We start from the raw sequence: 25,038 nt of genomic DNA, 5'->3' as shown, positions 1-25,038 counted from the left end.
CAAATATACAAACACCTTCACTTCTATGACAAAAATACCATCGTCAAAAAGTTTTCTCGCCGAACTCGTCCCCATCGTAAACATGATTACGAATTGATCCCTAATTTCTCAGATGATGGATTAAGGGGTGTGCAAACAAAATCATTTTATTATAGATGCATATCGGCGTGGAACCAGCTCCCAAAAAATGTTGTTAATGCTAAGTCAATCAAAGCATTTAAAGAAGAACTGACTCAGGCATGGATAAAGCACCCGTTACGTTACGATTCAAGATCACTTTTGTAATCATTATGTAGATAGACCGGTTTAGAGGCCCTAGTGTGCCTGGACTGTAAATCCTTTAATAAATAAATAAATAAATAAATAAATAAAAGGTTTTAAATGGACCGCTGTCCGCCCAGTCCACAGACTGGTTAACAATGTTTTCGTTTCGTAATTGTTTGGCAAGTGGGGCTTTCGCGCACTCTTTAATTTTCCCGCACCTCGTAATTTTAGGGATACCTTTTGGATATTTTTGATGAAAAATATCGATAAAGAGAGAGTAATAAGAAATCAGATCATAGCTTTTACTCACTTTTGTTGTACATTCTAGCCAGATATTACATCTCAGAAGCACATTCAACCTGAATTAATCGAGGTCGTGTTTTAAAAAATATTGCCAAAAGGATGTTTGTAAATGTTTAGATTAATTCCTATTTTGTGCATCTCAAAAACAACGTTGTAGTTCAGGAGATCGATATTTACTCTAGGGACTGAGTTAGGTCCCGTATGCGCATCGGCGTATAGTCATTTTTTCTTTTGATCATGAAAGTATAGTCCTTGAAGAGTCAGAAAACGTGTGTGGCGTTATTTGGATCAGGCTCAAATTTCCATAATGGCGGATTTTAGATTTCAACCCTTTTTAGCCCTCTGGCTTGAAAATTTTTTCTTTTTTGACTTTAAACATAGACATATTATATACCAATCGATCACAAATTTTTATGCTGATTAAGAAAAAGGTCAGAATCATGGTCTGAAAATTTCGTTATCTGGAGATATGAAGCACTTTCGATTTGGAATTTTTTGAAATGACTACTTTTGGTTCCAGATTTGCGTGGCTGTAACATTTGATTGGCTTACTTAATTTACTTGAAATTTTCGGAGGGTCTTGCCTACCGTTCAAATAATAAAATTCAGGAAAATTTATTTTTCTACATGAATTTCGAAATCCATAATGGCGGATTCAAAATTTTCTTTCGTCACATGGGCTCTTAGGCTCTGCTAGCCAAAGAAAAATATTTTTTGAGCTTAAAACCCTGCATATTATATACCAATCGATCAGAAATTTTATGCTGATTAAGAAAAAGGTCAGAACTATGGTCTGAAAATTTCGTTATCAAGAGATACGAAGTACTTACGTTTTCTAAGTTTTGAAAACGAAAGTACTTCATAGCTCGAGATAGAAAAATTTCCAGACCATAGTTCTGAGATTTTTCTTAATCAGCATAAAATTCTGATCGATTGGTACATAATATGCAGGGTTTTAAGCTCAAAAAATATTTTTCTTAGGCTAGCAGAGCCTAAGAGCCCATGTGATGAAAGAAAATTTTGAATCCGCCATTATGGATTTCGAAATTCATGTAGAAAAAAAACTTTTCCTGAATTTTATTATTTGAACGGTAGGCAAGACCCTCCGAAAATTTCAAGTAAATTAAGTAAGCCAATCAAATGTTACAGCCACGCAAATCTGGAACCAAAAGTAGTCATTTCAAAAAATCGAAATCGAAAGTGCTTCATATCTCCAGATAACGAAATTTTTAGACCATGATTCTGACCTTTTTCTTAATCAGCATAAAATTTGTGATCGATTGGTATATAATATGTCTATGTTTGAAGTCAAAATAAAAATTTTTTTCAAGCAAGAGGGCTAAAAAGGGTTGAAATCTAAAATCCGCCATTATGGAAATTTGAGCCTGATCCAAATAACGCCACACACGTTTTCTGACTCTTCAAGGGCTATACTTTCATGATCAAAAGAAAAAATGACTATACGCTGATGTGCATACGGGACCTAACTCAGCCCCTAGAGTAATTTGTATCACCAGTGATTACGATTGAATATCAGACCAGATGGTGTGAACGTACGATATTAATGTTTCGAATTTCTGAAGCCAAGCACGTTTGTAAACGTCTTCGGAACTTGGTTGTTAGAAGACGGCTATAAGAAAGAGGCTTTTCTTTCCCTTCACTTCAAACCACTGGTGTTCGGTCGTTGTGTCTTTCTTATCAATGTCAGTTCTTGGGCGATGTTTTATGCTGGCTTTGAAGTAGGCTCCAACACCACCGCCACGTTTACCATTTCTGTTATTGCACTTGTGACTTTTGGACTTCCAAGGACTTCATATGACTGAAAATGAGTGAAACTCAGCACAATGGAAATGTCATTTATTTATCGAAACCTTCTCAAATTTGGTCAAATTGACAGTCTTTTTGATAAATTTGTAGGGAAAAAATCTTCAAATCTCGTTTTCTCGAAATATCACTTTTCGATCTCCTGGCAAAGATTGACGCTGACCCAAGAGCCCAAAGAACACCAAATTTAAAGGGATCATTCTCCTCTAGATTGTGCACAAAATGAGCGGAAGGAATTTTGGATTGACTTTTATGATGGCCAATACAAGTTGTCTAAAATTCTTGATTTTTGATGAAATTTTAACATTTAAACGAAAAATCGAATTACAGAGTACAGAAGGACTTTATTTAAAAAACTGCCTCAGGAAAAAATCCGTGAATCACGTGCGTGTGAAAACCAATTTCCGAGCATTTGGGTCTGAGTACGCATGCTCAGAAGAGACATGCAAGGGTCTTAAAAAAGAAAAAAAAAAATTTTTCCAAAATAAAATCTCAGGTCAAGGCCAAGCTGACGCGTTTGGTGTGTGTGGTGTTGTACAAGACTGCAAAATTTAAATTTGCTGCCATCTTCCAACCAAAAGTTACAAGCATATTTCTTAAATTAATATTTTGAGAATTATTATATTTCTCAAATTATACGAATTTAAGAAATATTCTTATAAAAAGTGCTAATGCCAGCAAAACGAGATGAAATTTTGCAGAAGCTCTCCCCCTACCAATACGAGTTTGTGAGTAAAATTTCGTGCAGATACCATTTGGGGTTCATTATATTTCTCTTTTTCGTAATTTAAGTAATGTTCTAGCAGAATTTGCTGACGTCAGCATATGAAGTCAATTTTTTGTGTCATAAATTGTCAATACCTGTGCCTTACATCAGTGAGGTGACATTATGTCATTCAGATCATCCATTGATAAGTTATAAAGATATTTCTCATTTTCTTTAATTAGAAATATTTTATTTTTAGAAATATTTTATTTCTTAAAATACAGTAAGCCAACAGAACTTTTGAAAGTGATTATCTGCGTCGCTATTAGAAAGTTAGTATTATTTCCCAACTCCAAATAAAAGATTTCGTATATTACTTTGTAACAGCAATTGTATTTATCTGAACATTCACTTCAACTGCAGCTTGGTCTGATAAGAACATTTAAATTGGGCTATCATCATTGACATTAAAAAGTTAGTATCATTTCCCAACTCCAAATAAAAGATTTTGTATATTACTTTGTCACAGCGATTGTATTTATCTAAACATTCACTTCAACTGCAGCTTGGTTTGAACAGAACATTTGAATGCGATTATCTTCATTGACATTAAAAAGTTACTCTCATTACCAACTCCAAATAAAAGATTTCGTATATTACTTTGTCACAGCGATTGTATTTATCTAAACATTCACTTCAACTGCAGCTTGGTTTGAACAGAACATTTGAATGCGGTTATCTTCATTGACATTAAAAGGTTACTCTCATTTACCAACTCCAAATAAAAGATTTCGTATATTACTTTGTCACAGCGATTGTATTTATCTGAACATTCACTTCAACTGCAGCTTGGTTTGAACAGAACATTTGAATTGGGTTATCTTCATTGACATTAAAAGTTTACTCTCATTTCCCAACTCCAAATAAAAGATTTCGTATATTACTTTGTCACAACGATTGTATTTATCTGAACATTCACTTCAACTGCAGCTTGGTTTGAACAGAACATTTGAATGCGATTATCTTCATTGACATTAAAAAGTTACTCTCATTTACCAACTCCAAATAAAAGATTTCGTATATTACTTTGTCACAGCGATTGTATTTATCTAAACATTCACTTCAACTGCAGCTTGGTTTGAACAGAACATTTGAATGCGGTTATCTTCATTGACATTAAAAGGTTACTCTCATTTACCAACTCCAAATAAAAGATTTCGTATATTACTTTGTCACAGCGATTGTATTTATCTGAACATTCACTTCAACTGCAGCTTGGTTTGAACAGAACATTTGAATTGGGTTATCTTCATTGACATTAAAAGTTTACTCTCATTTCCCAACTCCAAATAAAAGATTTCGTATATTACTTTGTCACAACGATTGTATCTATCTGAACATTCACTTCAACTGCAGCTTGGTTTGAACAGAACATTTGAATGCGGTTATCTTCATTGACATTAAAAAGTTACTCTCATTTCCCAAATCCAAATAAAAGATTTCGTATATTACTTTGTCACAGCGATTGTATTTATCTGAACATTCACTTCAACTGCAGCTTGGTTTGAACAGAACATTTGAATGCGATTATCTGCGTTTTCGTCATTTAGAGAAGAATCTTCATGAGAAATAGATTGCGGTTCAATGTGGTCGATGGCTGGATGTACCTTGATGCCATTATGAACCTTTTCTTCAATTATGGGCAAATTGACAGGGTGTATTTTATTTTTTCCACTACGGAAATTGACTTTTTTAGAGGACTGAGGACGGCTAGTAGATTGTGTTACGTGCCCTTGACTTGTCAATTTAGATGATAGGGCCGTATTCACTTTGCGGGCGGCTCGCCCAACAGGCGCCCTTATGTCTTCATCGCATTCTTTTTTCAGTAAAGTATTCCAAAGACTTTTTGCCTTATTGCGATTTTTTGTATTACGTAAGGTGAAAATAAGTGCGTTCAGACACGAATGTAGACTAGCTAACATGAACAAGACGGCGGTAAAAATAGCGGCAGTGGTGTCATCAAATTTAATTAGCCAATACAAGCAATTATATATCACCACAGGCGCGTAACATACGGACAAAAGTATAACATGAAATTTCGCCAGGAAGATCAATGAGCGGTCTGTGGATGTTAGCTTTTTGCTGGCTTTGTTGTACGCCTTCAACTTGAAAATTGAGATGACATACGATGTTACAACAATTACGGCTCCGATAAAGTTTAATGGTAGGTTCATTAATGCTCCGTAGCCTGGACCTAAAAGAAGGAACATTGTTACATTATAAAAATATTGTATTTACTCCAAAGTGGGCAAAATCTATTTTAATACCAACTTTTTTTTCGATACCAACGTTTTTTTTCTACACCAACTTTTATTTTCAATACGAACTTTTTTTTTTCGATACAAATTTTTTTTTCGATACCAACTCTTTTTTTTCTCGATACCAACATTTCTTTCAATGGCAACTTTTTTTTCAATACCATTAATACAATAATGACCGGTTAGTGAAAAAAAGATAAAAACTTGCTATAATTTCTGACGTCAGAAATAAAAAATGAGAGAAATGATGTCAACGCATTGTTCATTTTCCTTTGAAAAAGTGACGTCACAATGAATTTTCCTAACGACGGGCAACTCTGGACAATGTAGGCCCGTCGTCATGCGAAAAGAACCAATTGCATTGCGCAAAAAGCCATGTAGCCCGCTTCGAAAAAGTAACCGGTTAACAATGTACAATACAAACTTTTGCCTCGATGAGTAACTATTCAAGTGTAAAGGGACCCTTAATAAAATACAAGAACGAGCGAGATGGTGCGGAAGCGCATGCGTGGAATTCGTGAAGCATCAAGAGCTGTTTGGATTAATTTTTCCTATCCGATAAGATCGGCATTTTTTATTTCAAAACAAGTTTTTGAGTAAAAAAGAAAACTCCCACAAAATCTTGTAGTTACAAACAATATTTGGAAGCGTTCCAACCACAGATTTCTGTAGATTCCGAAGGGCGATGGCGTGCTTCAAGCTCTTCAATATCGGGAAAAATATTGCTGCTATTGTTTCCGAAATCAGCAAATTCCAAATTTCAATTAAATCTAACTTCGACCAATGATGTAGTATGCATCCGTGTTATAAGCCTCTGCCTACATTGCAAAATAATGAAATCGAGGTATCTAGACAAAAAAGGTTGGTATCGAAAAAAAAAGTTAATATTGAAAAAAGTTGACATCAAGAAAAAAGTTAGTATCAGGAAAGAAAAGTTGGTATTAAAAACCATTTTGGCGCGCCATAAACATCAATGGGGCTAGAAGTTTCCCAGCTGGCACACAACGTTGTTTTAACGTTCAAACAACGTTATTTGGACGGTATGAATGTCACATGGACGTTGTTTTGACGTTGTGTGCCGTGTGGGTTGTCCGATAGTTAAAACTAACTGTGTTTTAAGAGTCTCATACCTTTTACTTTAATTAATCTAAGTCTCTTGGTATAGCCGAGGCTGCACTGAATCAGTGATATCTACTGAAACACTTCGCAGGTTATTCATTATTAGGGGGGGGGCGTACGGGATTTGCGATTTCCGAAATACCCAAATAATTTTACCAAAATTTCCAAAATTCCGTAAAAATATACTTGCAATTCCGATACCGATTTTCTCGGGCATTTTTCCTCGCTTCGACTAAGTTTTCATGTATGAATTGTATGAATGTATGAATTCCGAAAAAAAGGGGATACAATCTTTATAATACCGAAATCTTGAAGCAAATATTCATGAATTTCCAATACCAAAAAAATTTCAGAATTCCGAAATATCGAAGGAATTTTGCCTGATTTCTTAAGACACTCGCAAGAATTAAATCCATGATAACAAATACCGTAAACCCATTAATTACATACACTGTCTCGTATTGGTAGAAAGGACCTAGGGGCACCCGAATAAAAAAAAGTCCAGATTAGCATTACATTCGTAGTTGAGGTGTGTGTGCACATTCTGAGTCAAAACTTTTGTAAAGGTTACGGGGGTTTGTACTTTTACGGTGTAACGGGATTGGCCCTTTTTTAGTACGGTATTACGGGATTTGACGAAAAAAGAGACGGGAAAACGGTATTTTAAAATCAGACGGTGACGGTATTTAGGTACATTTTTGCCCTGTACAAGCCGGTGTGACGGTGTTATTATTTTTTCAATTTTCGGGATTCTGGGATTCAGCAAAAATTTTGACGGGAAAACGGTATTTCGAACCCCTTCAAACCCCCCCGTTACGGAGTGACGAGATTTAATTGGTCATGGTAAACAACTTACCATAGACAGCTGGACCATACACAGAGAGAGCCGACTGTATCAAAATACAAACCACCATAAAAATCAAAGCAACTCGAAATTTGAGGGAAGTGAATTTCATATTGTAGTCATTGAGGTATCTAAAAAAAAACAAGAAAATACTCAAGTTTTTTTTAAGAACTCCTTTAATAAGAAATACAAAACTTTAAGTGTTTAAAATAATGCTGAGCCTCAGTTTTTTTTTCAATTTTTCTTTCCTTTTACTTACTGTAATATTTAGAATTTTTCTTGGCTCTTTTAAAAATTCAAGAATCACTAGAAATAAATATCTTAAGGCTCAGATTTGAAAAGTTTTAAATCGATGAAGAGAGTATAGACAAATAACGTATTCAAATAAAAACAATTCATATAGGTACCTAGTACATTTATAACATATATATGACCCTATCTATCAGTAGCGGCCTGGCTTAATTTTCTTGGTGGTGCAAACTATGAAACTGGCGCCCTTGGTATTTTTGTCCTTATTTGCGCCCTCCATCATTGAGTGAAAATATTAAACTGTAAGAGAAGTGACTGGTTGAAAGTAACGCTCCTAATCTTTGAAATGGAAATTTCATACCTGGTAAGTCGATTTAGTCTATATTTTTGCTTTCTAAAACTCTTATCAGAAAAATTACCAGATAGTCTTTAATCTTTTGCGCCGCTGGTCTTACTTTACTCTCCTATAAAGATCACTGGCTGAAAGAAGCCCCAAAAATTCTGAAGTTGGGAGGAAGGGTTCCTTGTAATTTTGGTGTAAGAAAGGTCAAACAGCTTAACAGATCTTCTAAAACGGAGAAAGTTAGTCAGTATAAGACCACAAAAACCACAGCGAGAATCAACAAGTTTTGATCATTTTGGCAATCTCTCATTTTGAGGGTGAGCATTCTCTTTAACCCCTGGTGGATACACAACACTTCTCTTACTTCTGATTCAATATTGATAGAAGTTTTGAAAAAATTCAAGAGAAAGGATGCAAGAGGGTAAAATTAACATTGTATACTTATAAAAGGTGCTATAAACGTGCCGGAGAGGGTGCCAAATTGCCCAATTAAACATCAACAAAATTTTGGCGCCCCCTTGAAAATTATTCTTAAAAACATCAAAGTCAATAATTATTCAGCTGTAGGTCATTCATGGTTGAATTCGAAAAGTTATGACGAAAGTTTTATAAAAAGCAACATAATTTTGCACTTTTTTGCAGCTTATGCTTTTTTGTCTGTGTGTCTTTCTTTCCTGAAGAACTGCGTGTCATGCCTATAATTTCACTCCCCTTAAGGTCGGGGGCCACTTGAAACATAAACATGTTGCATTTCAATCACTAAACTTCGTTTCAAGTGGCCTACCTGCCTTAGAGAAACCAACACAAAACAAGCTATTAATACGTAAGATACATAAGCAGTCGCTTCATTCTTTCTGTTTTACATATTTGCTGTTTCAACATTTTAAGTTTTCTAGTATATTAAGAGAGATATTTAACAGCTTTAAAATACTTAGCTAGGAAAAAAAATCAATTTGACTTACTTTACTCGTATATAGCGGTCAACACCAATGAAGACTACAATGTAAGCGGACGAGTAGCTGCATCCTTGCGCTAATGCATTCAAGCCTCTTTTAACCCAACACGATGTCTCTGAGTAAAGTGGCGATAGGTAGAAAATATAGATGGCGTTTGATAGTGGTGAGCCAAAGATATCGGCTATACACAAAAACCAAGCCTAAAATACGTATAATAATACATTGTATAAAGATCATATATACCGTGAGATCGGGTAACTTGCATCAGTGGAGGCTAACATGCATAGCCCTCAAATGAATGTCCAGGCTGGTTATTAAAATACAAAGTTAAATCAAAACAAAAATGGTAGAGTATAGTTGCAAGCGGAGCTGCGCAGTTCATTTGTTTTTGAAATTTTGCTGATTTGATTGGTCATGCATTTGATGGCAATGCAAGTTTCCCTCCACTGATGCAAGTTACCCGACTTCACGGTAATACTGACGACAATTTATAACCTTACAGAAAGTTTGAGTTCCAATAATCTTCAATATCTTTTCGAAATGTTTTTAGTCAATAAAAGGGAAAAATTACCTAAATGAAATAAAATTTCGCTCGGATCAAATCTCGCCGATTTCGCAGAAATTTGGAAAGGGCTCAACTGTGAAATATTTATAAAATATTTAACAGCTTAAAAAAACCTACTCTCGAGGTCCTAATAGCCGTCCCCCCCGCTAATTAATTTTTCGACCTCGAAATTTTATGTATAACTTTTTTTCCCATCTAATCATCTAATGTCTCTAACATAAAATAGACGTTCATAGGACGCCTTTGTACCAATTAACAAATATACACGTTTTCTATAAGAACATTCAAAAGTTTTGAAGCCATGGGATGTTCTTAACTTTTTGAGTTTTAAGTCTAAAAATGTTCTTAACATGTTCTTATTTTCACCATTTTGTGAGCATTTTTGTCGATTTTCTTAATAAATATGGTCATATAGAGTCTGCAAAACCTTAAAATGTTCTTAACATTGAAGCCTTATGTTCTTATAATTTGTTCTTATAAAGAAACGTGTACTTACCAGTTTCAGTGATCGAATGTTTAATTGTTTCGTTTTGTACGTCACATAAGCTGCCAAGAAATTGATAAAAAAACCAAAAACAAGAAAAACAGCAAAGATGATGGACGTCAAAATTCTTGCTTCAGCACTCAGGAATCGAAGTTTATCTTGAGCTGGGAGACATATCGTTGAATTGGAGATAATACCCATTATTTCACTACCCTAAACCAGACCCTGGGTATATCTGACTAACAGTAACGAGTTTTATATCAGTGTTTCCTACGGTGGAGACGGCTACCTTCTGATTTTTTAAATCCTGATTGACTGAAGACGAGGATAAATCAGCAATTCTACCGTCCTCGATTTTCGAGTCAAAACTGTGCGTTGTTCTAAATCGATTCAGTCACTCCACCGTCCTGAAAAGTTCAAATACACAAACTTCGCTAGTGGAAGGACGGAAAACTGAACCGAGTTAACTGCTGAACTACAATATTGCAGTTTTTCATTTATTTTGTATTTTTGTTTTTTTGTTATTGGTTTATTGTATAAAATCAGTATAAAATCTCTAGTCCTATTACATCTAGCTATTAACCCTTTCAGTCCCAGAGACCCGCACAGAGGGTCCTACCGCTATCCAAATATACCGGGCTATATCTTCGGAACTAAGAGATTACCGGAACTCTTGTAGCTCCCATTGAAAATAACCTTACCACTTAACCAATGTCAAGCTGACGTAAAACGCCGTTTCGAAACTTTGGAATTTTTTTCTCAAAAAGTGCAAAGCTCTGGGACTGAAAAGGTTAATGTGTTGTATGAATTGCGAGTTCAAAGCTCTGGGACTGAAAGGCTAATATGTTGTATGAATTGCAAGTGTAAAGCCCTGGGACCGAAAGGGTTAACATGTTGTATGAATTTTTAGTCCAGACTCTTTCCCCACACAGTGATTACTAAAAGAAGACTAAATCTATTTCAAGTATTTTTAAATGATCTTCTTATTCTCATTTTTTAATCAGTTGTTTATTATATAAAATTTCAGTTTTCAAATCTTCTCCCATGTATTGCGTTTAAAAGTTTGTCGGAAATAATACGGTTTTAAATCAAGACGTTACAATAGAAAATGGGATCAAAGTTTATTGCCAAGTAGAGATTATCTTGATTTTAAAACTAAGATTAATGTCTCTATCGTTGTCTAGACCGTGCTTTTTAGTGAGGGGCGTACGGTATTTTGGAATTGCGGAAATCGACCCTTTTTACGGAATTCTGAAATTGTTTCGGTATCGGAAATCCATGAATTTATGCTTTGAAATTACGATATTATAAAGTTTTCATCCCCCTTTTTCGGAATCCATACATGAAAAATAAAATTTGATGAAAAATTAGTGAAAACAAGGAAAAATACCCCAAAAAGTCGGCATCGGAAATGCAAGTATCTTACCCTGAGTATCAGAGGTTAAGTTTTCAAAGAAAATAGTAACCTCTGAAGACAAATAATATAAATTTTATCGCGCATGTATCAATTTAATCACTGTAGAAAAAATCAAAGATGAAGAGCAAATATTACCATACTAATGTCTAGCAGACTGTATCAGTATGTAGTTTACTATTTACGAATTCCCCAGAAACCTCCAAGTGTAGTTGAAATGAGTTTATTTCGAAAGAAATCTTTTACATGATCCCCAAATGTATAACAGTAATTACTAAACTTTTAATTATGGAAATGTCACTTTAATTGAATCGAAATAATAGACAGACTTTATGTTATGATTCTCTATCACTGACTCTTTTTACAAAGCATTGATGACTTTTTGTAAGTTGTGTTTTCAACGACGGGAATAAAAATATCGACTATGACGCTCATCCAAGATCTTGGATGGTCGTCATGGTTACTTTTGTCTTCGCTGATTGTGCGATGAATAGAATCTCGATTTGTCGGCACAGCGTAAATATATGATTTTGAGCTGTGCTTTTCACGGTACAAGTATCTTATTACGGAATTTCGGAAATTTTGACAAAATTATTCGGTATTTCGGAAATGGCTAACCCCCCACTTTGTATGTATGTCTAGATGACGAGAGAATGTTATCTCAGGATATATGTGGGCCACCTTTCAGATAACGCAATCACCCTAAAAATTTTCCAAATCACAAAATCACGAGTTGAATTTCCTTTCTATCCCGATCACGTTAGTTCCTCCGATAACGAAATCACGAACTTGAAAAAACGCTAATCACACCATCAAGAAAGCCACTGAGGGGACCTCATATATGTAAATGCGTTCTTCGTCTAGATCGTCCACCGTGGGACCCCTATTCATCAACATTGTCCCCAAAAATTAATTAATAATAATAGCAGTAATATACCCCTTTACCTCGTCATAACTAGAAAAAAATGCTTTGACCATTTTTAGAAGCACAATAAAATGTAAAATTATTACTGAAAATGTCCATTCTTCTTTCTGAAATTCAGTGATTTCAACAAATTGACGAAAGCAAATCCTCACTTTTTTTTCTTCAAAATTTTGAAGCCAAGGAATGTTCTCAACTCAAGTTTTTAGCCTAGAATGTTCTAAAAATGTTCTTATTTTCACAATTTTGAGTCTTTTTGACCATTTTCCTGACCTCGGGCTTGATAGTCCGCAAATCTATAAGTCCATATCTTAATACGCTAATTCGTTTGTGTTTACAAAAATTTGTATAAAGTTTTCAAACCTAACAAAGCTCTACAAAGCCTCCTCAAAGCTAGATTTTTATGGGGTTCGTGGGAAAGCTCTTGAATGGTTTCGATCATTTCTTTTTGAAAGATCACAGTTGTTTCAGTCTCTGGTAAAAACTCTTCTTCTAAACACATGCAACATGGTGTCCCCCAAGGTTCTGTTTTAGGCCCTCTACTCTTTCTCCTTTATGTAAATGATCTTCATATTTCTCTTCGCTATTCTCTTGTCAGTTTGTTTGCTGATGATACTATGCTCTTTTTTGCGAATGAATCTTTGAAACCGATCGCCAAACAAGCTAATATTGATCTGAAGCTTCTTATGAATTGGCTCAAAGCTAATAAAATCTCTATAAACGCTAGTAAAACCGAGCTTTTATTATTTCGTCCAATACGTAAGAAGATCGATTACGACTTGAAAATTAAAATCAACGGGCATCGGCTCAGACCAAGCAAAGTTGTAAAATACCTTGGTGTGTATATTGATGAACATCTGAACTGGAAACACCACATCGATTTTGTCTGTAATAAACTAAAGAGAGCTAATGGAGCTCTGAGTAAACTTCGGCATTATGTCGACAAGAAAACATTAACTTCATTGTATTTTTCTCTTTTTCAATGTCACATATCTTATGTAGCGCAAATCTGGGGGCAACGCCAAACCATCCACGCCCGCCGAATTCTTATTCTTCAAAAACAAGCTCTCAGAATCATGTCTTTTTCTGACTTCCGTGCTCATTCTTTTCCTCTCTTTTTGCAGTTTAAACTTCTTTCATTTTTTGATTTTGTTAAATACCTTAACATTCTCTTTATTTTTAAACTTTTGAATCGAAAATTACCTCTTCCTCTCATACAAACTCTTGAGTACAAACGTTTAAATGATACAGACCGTCATGAAGTAATCCGTTGTAAGTCTGGACTTTTAAAAATACCTGAAGTAAAAACAGTGACTTATGGTAACTATTCAATTTTATACCAATCCATCTTGGTTTGGAATGAAATTCAAGATTTCGTTACTTTCGATGATTCGTCTACACTAGCATTGGATCGTCTTAAAGATTTAAGTAAATTATATTTCCTTTCCTCGTACACTTGATTTGTTTTTGTTTTTGTTTTTGTAATTTTTTTATATTTTTCAATTTTTTATTTATTTATTTTTTCCCCCCCTCTCTTTTTCGAGTTTGATTTTAAATTTCAATAGTTTCTTCTTTTTTTTATTTTATTTTTTATTTTATTTTATTTTTTTTTTTATTTTATTTTTTTCCAATTTTTCGAAAATTATTTTATAAAAAATTTTATTTCACTTTGTTACTAGTAAGACCTTAGCAACTTTATTTTTCTTAGCTTTTCTTGTAATTATATCGTGCGGCCACCTCCTTAGTTTAGCTTTATGTCTATGAGTGTGGTCGCTCGTCTCGCTTTTTAGGACAAATAAATTACTTACTTACTTACTTACTTACTCCTCTCAATGACGTCGAACCATTATCTTCCTGCATCTTGATCTTAGGTAGATTATCTACCACATTTTTATTGCGATAAGAAAATTACCTTTTTGATGTGATTGCGTGATCAGGGACTTTTTATTTGACAACAATTGGATTAAAAAAAGAAAGAACAAAGAAACATTTTATGCTCAAAACATTATTATCTTATCATTATTATAATAATCAAAAGAAAATGATGGTATAATTTACAAAAAAAACAAACAAAAATAATAAAATTCCAGAAAAACAAAAATTATATTATATCCCCGAAAAATCAAAATAAACAGAAAGGCTCCCTACTGACACACAGCTTTTATGAATGGTAGAAGATGGGTGCCATGTGCCCTTGAGGCTGAAAATAAATAAATTAACTGTTGAAAATAAATAATTGCTACTTATATATGATTGTCTCTCACCGGACAACAAAAAATGCCATAAAGTCCTCAAAGTCACTTTGCAATAACATCTGACAATTTGTATCGCATTCAGTGCATACAGCAAAGGTCATATCTAGAACGTATTTTGTACATAGTGATATTCTCTAACTAAAAGTAATCAAGGCATCTCATTTTACGTCAAGAGAATCAGAGTATATTTTAGAATATCAAGTAGAAGTGACATACACAAATCTTTAATAATCAACACAAAAAATGTTATGCTATTTCAAAAATATGACATATTCCTATGAGTTTGAACAATAATTTTCCAACAACAAAAGCTGATGGTTTATGAGACGATGATTTCTCCTTTTTGTGATCGGTTGGTGAAGTTGTTGTTTCGTGTACACAAGAAGTAGAAGGTTCCTTTCTTGGTGTATTTTGCCAACAAACCTAGAACAAAAAATTTATATAGATACTGGTGCACTCTTATCGTTGAAAAGTCTTTACATCAAGTTTTATTGGGAGGCATACCGGTTTTATCCCAGCTGGCACACAACGTTGCTTCAACGTTTATCTAACGTTCACAACGTCCATATAGCGTAAGATGAACGTTGAAATAACGTTGTGTGCCAGCTGGGATCCATTCAGTAACGTGGTGGGTCGACTTAAATTCGCGCAAACTAGAGAGGCAGTTTTAGAAGATTTTGGTTTTTGGCGCCCTCCCGAAAAGTAAATATCTTTTTAAAAAATACGCGAGCGAAGTGAGGATGAAAATTTCGGGCTATTTTCTCTTTTTGGCCGAAAACTGCCACATTTAAGATGTAAAAGAGCACGGACCGCTAAAATTATTAAACAGAGGCGTCTTTTTGCGCCCTTTTTATTTCCCCAAGAAAACAGCCGCTAGGGGGGGCACTACCCTCAGAACAACAGACTTCGAAGACATTCCACTGCGGTGCAAATCAGTGATTGTAACCTTTATACTATTAATCGGCAAAATGTTAGTGATTGTATACCGAGTTTAAAATATCAGCTCTATCTGTACTTTCAAACAAGGAAAATAACTTAGAAACTTGGATCCTAACTCAACCTTGTTCCCTGTGTATTTCAATATTTTTGTGCTTAATGATAACGCTAGATAATAATATTCTCTGTTATCTATCAGTAACGTAAATAAAGATTGGAATACATGAGAACGAGGTTGCGTGGAACCTTCCTGGATCGCATTGAAATAAGACTGATTCAATTTGAATTTTTTTTTTACCTGAAAATGAGGCTGGTGCATTGTTCAACAAGTTGTTGAGTTGAGCTTTCGTTTTAACAGAATGTGTACATCCATTGTAGCAATCATAATATCCACCACTGGCAAGTTTGACGTAAATATCTCTCCTGGAAAGATGAAAAATCAATACTAAATTGAAGGCAAAACAATCAAAAAGTAGACTGCGATTTAAACCTTATTTAACATTTTCAACGTCAAATACTTTCACAAAATGTTGAAAATAAGACCATTTCTTGTCTTAAAACCCCCCAAAAAGTTAAAAACACAAAACTTTTCGATGAAAAACATTTTAACTTACACGTCCATTTGGCTGCTTGGTTTTCCCTCCTTACGTTGCCAGACAATTTTCATAAATTTGGTCATTTGTTCTGGGTCCTCAGAAACCATTGGGAAGTTATCATTCTTGTTCTTGTATGCGCACATGTTAGATCGATCGGTACCTAATAATTAATCTTTGTAAATTAGCTTACCTACTTTTAGCAAAAACTAATTTTCGCGGAAACTAGATTTTTTGCGGTAACTACTTTGCGGTAACTACTTTTTGCGGTAACTGATTTTCGCGCGGTAACTAATTTTCGCGGTAACTAATTTTCGTGGTAATTACTTTTTTGTGATTTGGATTCATTACACTGCAAAAATCTGCTTTCCCGAAAAAGAAATTTTAGCACAAAATACCTAAATTCTGTTGGAATATGAAAGACGTTTCGCCAAAAAGATGATAATGAACGACCGCTAAATTCAGTTCCCGCGAAAGTTAGTTCTCAATAAAAGTACTTGACATGATCTTCTTATAATTTATTGAATCTCTTATAGTATAGACCGCACAATGGAAAATTTTTACGACTTTTAAGTAAAATAATCTTTAAAAGGTTATTTTCATTCAGCTAATAGTGGCGGACCATGAAGTCATTACTTTCAGGGGAACCCTAAACCAAGCTGCGAAATGCGCGTATTGGTTGCAAATTTGAGAATCAGAAGATCTTACCCCCTGTCCCTTGTCCAGCGTCTCCAGTTTGTCCATCACCACCGTTTTTTCCATTGTTATGAGAGTTGGAGCCAGTCCATTGGATGTGCACGTGGTCGACTTGTTCCATTTTAAGAGAGGTTGGGAAGTAATCGTACTCAACAGCTGGGAAAGTTTGGACAATATTACCACGTTTACCACGAACGTTCAAATTGTGGATAACACCGTTGACTCCTGTATTTATAAAGATGAATTTTTTTGAAGACAACATATTGTATTTTATTTTCTAACGTTATCTCATTTCACTGAAGATTGGTGCCTGTGCACCATGAAGCTCTGAGTTTGAAACAAAAATATTGTGTCAACTCTTTATTATAAAGATGAATTTAAAAATAAAACGACCCTGGAGTAAAATTGTTGATGTCAAATGTTTGATTTTATCACAGCCAAGAATTTAGACGTTTATTCCTTCATTTTAAACTCGACTTTAGTCTTTTTATGGTGTTTAGGTTGATTTATTGGTATTTTGGAATGGTATAACACCCTAACCTATTTAAAGCTGTGAACAATCCCAGCTGGCACACAACGTTGTTTCAACGTTCATTTAACGTTATATGGACTTTGTGAACGTTAGATAAACGTCGGAACAACGTTGTGTGCCAGCTGGGATTCCAAAGTACGATTCATATTCTTATTTACATTTTTACCCTCTTGTCCATAATAAATAGGGGGATGGGTCGGAATGAATGAGGGACCTAATTACCGGGGGGTTGCGAATTCTAGCTCTGAATACCCCTTAAAATGAGTTAATTATAAACCAAAAATTTTGAACAAAAGAGCCCCTCTTTTGACAACTTATTTCCTTACTTCTTTTGACAACTGAAAATATTTTCAAAAATTAATAAACGGGGAGGGTCCTGAAAAATTACAATTCTCCTGGGATAGTCATTATCATATAATTATTTTATAAAAGAGAAACTATTTTGTCTACCAAGTCGACTTTTTTAAACAACGAACACAAAAAAAACACGGAGTCCAAAATATTCTTTAACTCTTTCAAGGCAATGAAAATCTATTTTTTTCGTTTTTAGAAGTTCCAACTTCAAATGCAATTATCTCAGCTTTAGAGCAATCTAAATAGGTCATGTTTGGGTTCGTTGGAAAGCTCTTTTTACGTTCTATCTTTTCAGCGTGTCACATTTTTAAATTGGGTCCTCACATAAAGTTACGGCAGCCGAAAAGTATTGTTCCAAATGGAATGAAATTAGCTGGGGCCGTCCTGAATAAGTTAAAGAGAAAAAAATATCCAATCACAGAAGTTTTTACCTGCAGGTCTGGCTATGAAGAGACTTGTGTGTGATCTATCTTCAAAGGTTCTTCCAAATTGAGCAGTATTGATTGCCAATTGTAATGGAGAACCGTGAGAACCGACATCGACCAATGGATTGTTTGTGACCGGAGAAATGGGAGCATCTCCACTAAGTAAAGAAAATATTAGTTTGATTTAATTTTTGATATATTTTTTCCATGAATTGTTATTTCAATTGTTTACTATTGAGAATTTTTTTGAAAAATTTGCATAAAAAAATCGAATGAGCTTAAGTCCACTTAAGACAAATTGGGAACGACTCATCTACTTATTTACAGTTATTAAATGCTTCCGCTGTCATGGAAACAAATACTGGACTCCCATAAGCCATTTCACATTCGACATGAATCATGGGTAATCAGGTCAGGATTGGTTGCACCCTAGTAACGACTTCCAGTTGGCTAGACGCAAAAATTTTCTAAACTTTCGATCAATAGTAGGTCGTTATTAACGCGCAGTGGTCCTAATAGACCTTTTCATAAATTACGTTACGAGCATCACTTGCCTCGTTTTGAAATTATTGCCATGGTGATCAACTCCCAGCGGATTTTATTAAAACTACTTTTTATTCACAAAAAAAATCTTTTAATGGCTCAAGGGACATAATCACCATGGTAATTATTTGAATACGAGGTAAGTGATGTTCCTGACGTAATTTATGAAAAGCTCATTACACAGTATGCTTTGCGACTGTGAAATGGCCTATACGGATTCGCGTTCCAAACAGAACACTCACTTGGATGAAGAATCTGTATTGTATGGGTCGTAATCCTCAGTTGAGATATTGTATCGGATACGGAGAACGAAAGCACGTGTACTGTCACCAGTCAATTTCGGGAAATGTGGTAATATCCATTCGTAATTGTTAGGTTCTGCGTCATTTTCACCGTTACCAAGGTGATTGTGACGTGACCATGGAGCTGGTTTACATTCAGGTGCTTTCAATGGGATCATACATGCTTCTGCTTTTCGGTTATTGGCCGAGTGGCGGTAGGGAATACCCCATTTATATCTGAAAAATGACAATGAAAATTTCGTGTCTTTATTTGTAAACCGATTCGAAGTTTAAATTTGTAGGGAGCATTGACTTTGTTCGCAGATGTAATCGTTTTTAAATTGATCCGGTGGTATCATTGTGGTGAATTAACAACACCGGGTTACTCATCAGTGTCATCTAGTCTATAGAAAGGCTATAAATGATGGTGGTCTAGTACTCACCCTGCTGCTTCACATGCACCTTTGTTATTTTTGGTAGTATCAATTTCAAGGTAGTTATGGAAATCGACCCATTCACCTCCCAATGCGGTACATTTGGCTGGTGTTTCTGCACCAGAGTAGTGACGATGATTGTTTGAATTTGGCCAGTTCTCGACGCATTCACCTAAGGTTGATGAGTAGTAGAGTTCAGTCCCTATAACTCGAACGTAGGGGGAACGCAGATTTCTTCGAGTTATGGAAATTTAGTGTTGCAGAGACTGTTTCGTAAGGCATTGTTAACTGAAGGGACCAGCAAACTTGCAAACTATGGACACATTCGAGTAATGGCAGTAATAGACGTTCGTATTATGGAGGATTGACTGTATGAAGGTTATGACGATAAAGAAGAAAAGCACCTAAATGAAGTAAAAGTGAAAAGTGAAAAATCTTGCGAATTGAATGTTTGCAAAAGTTTCTTTCCGTGAATTCTTTTTCATTTAAAATGATAAGCATCTGCAGGAAACCTAGGCAAACTTATGTGTATCTTTTCACATATTAAAGTCTTTCATATGAGTTGCCAAATAATCTACCCGAGGGGGATATTTAAGCAAGTGAAGGGAACGGGTATCTGCTCGCAACCCTAGTACCCCCCCCCCCCCGGGAATCTACCCTCTAAAAAATGAAAAAGACCAATACCATGATTTGCGATCTTACCTTTTGGTTTAACGTTAAAGCTTTCCTTCTTGAAAAAATCATCACATTTGTCAACACGGTTAGTCAAAATAGCAATATCTTTCCAACCAGTTGGATGCCAATAAGGCCAATAGTCTCTTTCTTCAGGACATTCGTATCCTCGTCGAGTACCTCCTGGATTTTGTCGCGTGTGGGTCGCGCGGTCTGCTTTAACATTTTGGTCGGCAGTGAAGAGACCTGGGAATAAGGAAATATGTGTTTTTGTAAGCATATTTCTTTTGGAAGACAGGCTCAGTTATGATTAAGCTATATTTTAGAATCAAGCGTAAATTTGTCTTATTTGTTAAACGAAGAAGGAAAACTACACATTTCAAAGGGTTTTAACAGAGCAAAGAGATAATTATAGAAGTTTTTCTGGTCAAGTTGTATGAGCTAAACCATATAGAGAATTTTCGAAGTCCCTCTTTTAAGACATGCCCTTCTCACAGACCCGGTGGGATCTTTTAAGCCAGGGGGGGTTGAAATAACGGACCAAAACATGTTCCTGTTTTTTATGGCCGGGGATTTGAATTCCATGGAAAAAATTGCACATTATTTTACAGCGAGGATTTGCTTATCTGATTATTTTCAGTGGGAACATAAATTGTGGGATGATTTTCCACTGGGGACGATATTTTGGCTAATCTTCCAAGCGGGTCTGTGAGAAGGGGTTGTTTTAAGACATGCAATTACATGAAAGAAAATAAACAACTGTTCACCTTTGTTTCTGGGTCGTTTGTCACATTTATCGTACCATTCAAAAGGATCTTGGTAGACTTTGTTTTGATCAATAGATCCTGCTTTACGAGTGCCAAAAGCTTGTTGGGTCTCTGTGAAGGTTCTTTTGCCGTCTTTGTCGGTTTGTTCTAGAAGAAATGGGTTCACAAAACGTTACTACGGCGTTCATAAAATGATCGTTGTGTTTTTACTAGCCATGTTGTATAAAGGTTGCGATTTGTTACGATGCATTTAGTAGCAAAACGAAACTCGAAACCGAGAAGCCATTCTCTAGATGCCTGCCCATGCGATGATTCGATTAACTGCAAATCCTAGGTTTTTGTTTTTCGGCTTTCGTTACCTTTTTTAACATTCACTCCTTAGGGTACCATTTTAAAGCAGCATGTTTCACAGTCCTATCTACCAGATCGAGAAGACTTCCGTGGCTTCAAGCAAAACTATTTAAGATCATTGGACAAAATCACCATACAAAATATATAATGCTGGACAACTAAATTCATGATAAATAGTGAGTGAGACTTGAGAAATAATATGCAATTCTATGCTCCATAAATCTAAAATATGATTGATTTTTCTTAACCCCTTTTTAAAAGCTGCTTCTTTTTGTTTTTGTATGTCATTGTTGCTTGAATTGCATATGCTGATTTTTTCTGGAACACTCTGTAAAGTGGCCAGGTAGCTCAGTCGGTAGAGCATTCAACTTACAATCTAAGGGTCGTGGGTTTCATACCCGGTCACCGCCAGTTCAGCGGATGATTAGCTTAGATTGGGTAATCTGATCTAGGCGGTAGGCGGTAGGTTACTGGGAGCTGAGAGTAGTGCATTCGTTCTCCCAGGTCTAGCGCAAATAGAAAAGGGGATAGACTCCCTCACTCCCGACTCCGCTGAAAGCCACCAGATGAATGTACTTGCTTACTTAATTACTGTAAAGAAAAAACAAATAGGATAAAAATCGGAAATTATACCTCCAGCGTTGGCATTGAAGTTTTGCGTTTGTGTATTTGTACCGTCTCTGAATTCTGTTTTTGTTTCTTTATAAGCCTCATCTGTTGGATCGACATCCATATATTGGATAATGATATCACAATTCAATTTATGGGGGTTTCTGTCATTTGAGTTTGATTGGTTACCACCGCAACCGTGCTGGTTGGTCCACTCAATTAAAAGTTTAGTAGGGTTGTTATTGCCATTACCACTAATGAAATATTCCTAAATTGAACAAAGGGATCAAGAAATTGTTATAATAATTTTTTGTCAACTTAATGAAAAATCTGTCCGTGAGTTTACAGTAAAAAATTCTTGTAAGCTCAAAAAAATATTTGTTGCTTGAAAATTTTTTGGTATCTAGAAAATTTTAAAATTTTCATGTTTTCAGGTTTCGTTAGATTATCAAACTGCCTACAGTACAGTAAATCGGCTAAACCTTCTCGAATCCAGGAGAAAAATTACGTTTATTTAAAACGGTCAAATCACGCTTTTACTCGAATTTTTTATGTGCTTGTTACATGGCTCTTATTTCTGATTGGTTCGAATTTATTGAAACTAATAAAATTATCAGCTGTGAGTTGTAAAGCAAGTAACATGGGAATAAACTCACGTGAACTTTTTCAAGTAATCACATGTTTTGACTACACTGCTATAATTTTGCAACCCGTGTATTATGGTTATTGGAGTAATTTTTTACTTAGTAGAGGCGACGAAAAAAATATTTCCCGGGATTGTGAAAGTAAATCGTGTTTTAACTCGAATCTCTACAACTCTGATGTTTCCTTAACTGGAACAAGGATTATGGCTTTTTAAGTTTTAAGTTAACAATGCCTTATAGACCAATCTCCACACCTCGAAATTTCCTTAACTCGAACAAATTTTTTTTTCCATGTTCAAGTTATGGAGACTTCACTGTATCAGCAATTTTCTATGTTTCTTACCATTTGGTATTGATTGTTCTTGTTATTTCCAGCTTGCTGGTCTGTTCTGTCCCCAACGTTGTACCCTCCACGGGCATTGTTCTGTAAAATACAAAGAAACACAAGTGTTCTGTGAAATTCGAAGCAAAGAAAAGCGGTTCCATTTAAGAATACGTTAGTCAAAACTTATACACGTTTTCTTTGGAGATGTTCTGGAGTTTTTATAAGATTTTATATTTTTATATTATCACTAATTGGTCATTTAAAGTAATAGAGATGACGCGTTCTTTAGAAAAAGTAACAAAATTGTTTTATTACAGGCTAACGACCAACCAAATCAAGAAAGAGCTAGTAAAAACTCCAGCTTGTGCCTTTTTTTGAACAAACATGCTGAGGCTGAGAATGAGAAAATAACATTTTTTTAATTCGGTTTTTTTAATGACCTTCCAATCCAGCCTTCTATGAGGGACAAGCTGGAGATTTTACAAGCTCTTATTTGATTTGGTTGGTCGTTAAGATTTAATGAAAGAATCTTATTACTTTTTCTAAAGAACGCGTCATCTATGGATTTATTTTGAGCGTTCCGCAAAATAGCTTTAGATAGATTGTTCCGCAATATATGTGTATTTTGAGCGTTCCGCAAAATAGTCGTCAGCGTTCCGCTGAATAGCCTCTTACACGTGTTACTTATTCGGCTGTCTGAATTCAGTCTTCACAAGTCGTTAGCTGCCCCCCCTCCCACCCAGAGTACACTTTCTTTTACAATTTTAAATTTAACACGTATGAGTTTCTAACAATGGCCAAACATAGAGTTTAATTATTTGATTACGGATAACTTATGTCTAGGACGTAAATATTTATCATTAACTATTTGGTATTTTCACCTTGCTCATGTAACTAGACGGCTGCTACTATCGAGAAAGATATATAAAGATATTGTGTTGAACGAAAAATAAATGAAGTTATTTTCGATTGAGTTTTCTAATTATCGAATTAGAAAATAACTATCACTTTAAATGACCAATTAGTGAAGTATCTTGTAAAAACTCTTCATCTCTTCTATGAGGCTGATTATGTCAAAAAGTTTAGAAACATGTAAGAAGCATTTAAGGCTCAAAAGGCCGATTTCTTAAGAAACATTGAGGTTGCTTGGTAAAACTAGTTTCTTAAAAAAACATGTATGTAGAATTTGAAAGCTAATGAAATTTGAAAGCTAATGAAATTTGAAAGTTAATGTCTATTTCCTTCTATGTTTAGTTTTAGCAGCGTTTTTTCCATACAAACGGTGGATTGGGAATAACATTTACCACCAGAATGCGAAATTGAAAGACCCGAAAATAAAGAAAGTGCTAAATTTGACCTGGTATCCATAATCCGGAGCACGTTTTAAGACCTCACTACTTCCATGGTCCGTATAAAAAATCTTGGTCTGGCAGCCTATTGTTGTAACTCTTTGTTAACTTTTTCCTTTGTTAATAGCGATTATAAAAATCGATTTGCTCAGTTTTTGATCACACATTACCAAGTACTCCCCTTGGGATTGGTTCAAAAGTTAATCACATGATCAAAAAGTGAGCAAAACAAAATAATTTCTCAACGCAAGTTCAAGTTCACAACAATAGAAAGAAACAAAAGGCTTCGAGACCGGGCTATACTTCTTCTTACATAAAAAGGATTGCTGATGCCGTTTAACGATAAATCCTCTTTTTATCTCTTACCTGCGAATCGAACACCCGATTGTTGTTAGCACGGGTAGCGGACTTTTCATTCAGACGGTTGTTGCTTCCACGTGGGTTGTGCATGTAAATATCAGCATTACACCAAACCAAAATGGTAGCCAAGACGGCTAGTGATAATGTTGTTCTACGCATTTCGACCACCTTTTCGTTCGTGTTTTATTTAGTCACTTTTTTCTTTAATTAGTTCTAAAAAATAGAATTATTGGTGAATGGGACAATACGTTTATAAAGGGAATGAAATCTATAATTGATATTAAATCAAATTTCTATAGGGCTGGCCTATCCAATACTAAAAATCGAGAAGTAATTAAAAAATTGCTGCTATTAACTTTTTACCGCGCATCTGTAAATCGAAAAGTAAATTAAAAATTATCGTCATTAATAAAACCGCTCTATTTTTTTGATTGATGGTTTATTTCTGATTTATATCTGCACCGATGGTAGTTTTGTAGAATTTAGTTATCTTCATTACTCTACTTTTCATCGGCAATCGCGGTATAATCGCAACATAGAATTCATTTAGCATTAACAACATATACCGTAAGTTGGTCTAATGTCAACATCCCTCTTCTAA

The 25,038-nt window shown here is 35.0% G+C and overlaps 1 protein-coding gene across 1 annotated transcript; it reads right to left on the bottom strand.

Moving 5' to 3' along the window:
* Positions 1–14,300: 14,300 nt before the first annotated feature.
* LOC136799546 (protein DD3-3-like) lies at positions 14,301–24,664 on the bottom strand. The gene is made up of 12 exons (XM_067056265.1): positions 24,444–24,664; positions 22,747–22,827; positions 21,784–22,027; positions 20,800–20,946; positions 20,063–20,278; positions 19,370–19,532; positions 18,888–19,163; positions 18,109–18,260; positions 16,804–17,016; positions 16,117–16,258; positions 15,801–15,925; positions 14,301–14,989 (listed from the first exon to the last, which is right to left on the bottom strand). Exons 1-12 carry the CDS (start codon positions 24,594–24,596, stop codon positions 14,886–14,888), a joined length of 2,016 nt encoding a protein of 671 aa, XP_066912366.1. The 5' UTR covers positions 24,597–24,664; the 3' UTR covers positions 14,301–14,885.
* Positions 24,665–25,038: the final 374 nt, after the last annotated feature.

Source organism: Clytia hemisphaerica, unplaced genomic scaffold, assembly GCF_902728285.1.
Source record: "Clytia hemisphaerica strain Z4C2 unplaced genomic scaffold, Clytia hemisphaerica genome assembly, whole genome shotgun sequence".
NCBI classification, from domain to species: Eukaryota; Metazoa; Cnidaria; class Hydrozoa; order Leptothecata; family Clytiidae; genus Clytia; species Clytia hemisphaerica.
The sequence above is the reverse complement of the archived record's forward strand: the minus strand, read 5'-3'. Positions and strand labels throughout refer to the sequence as shown.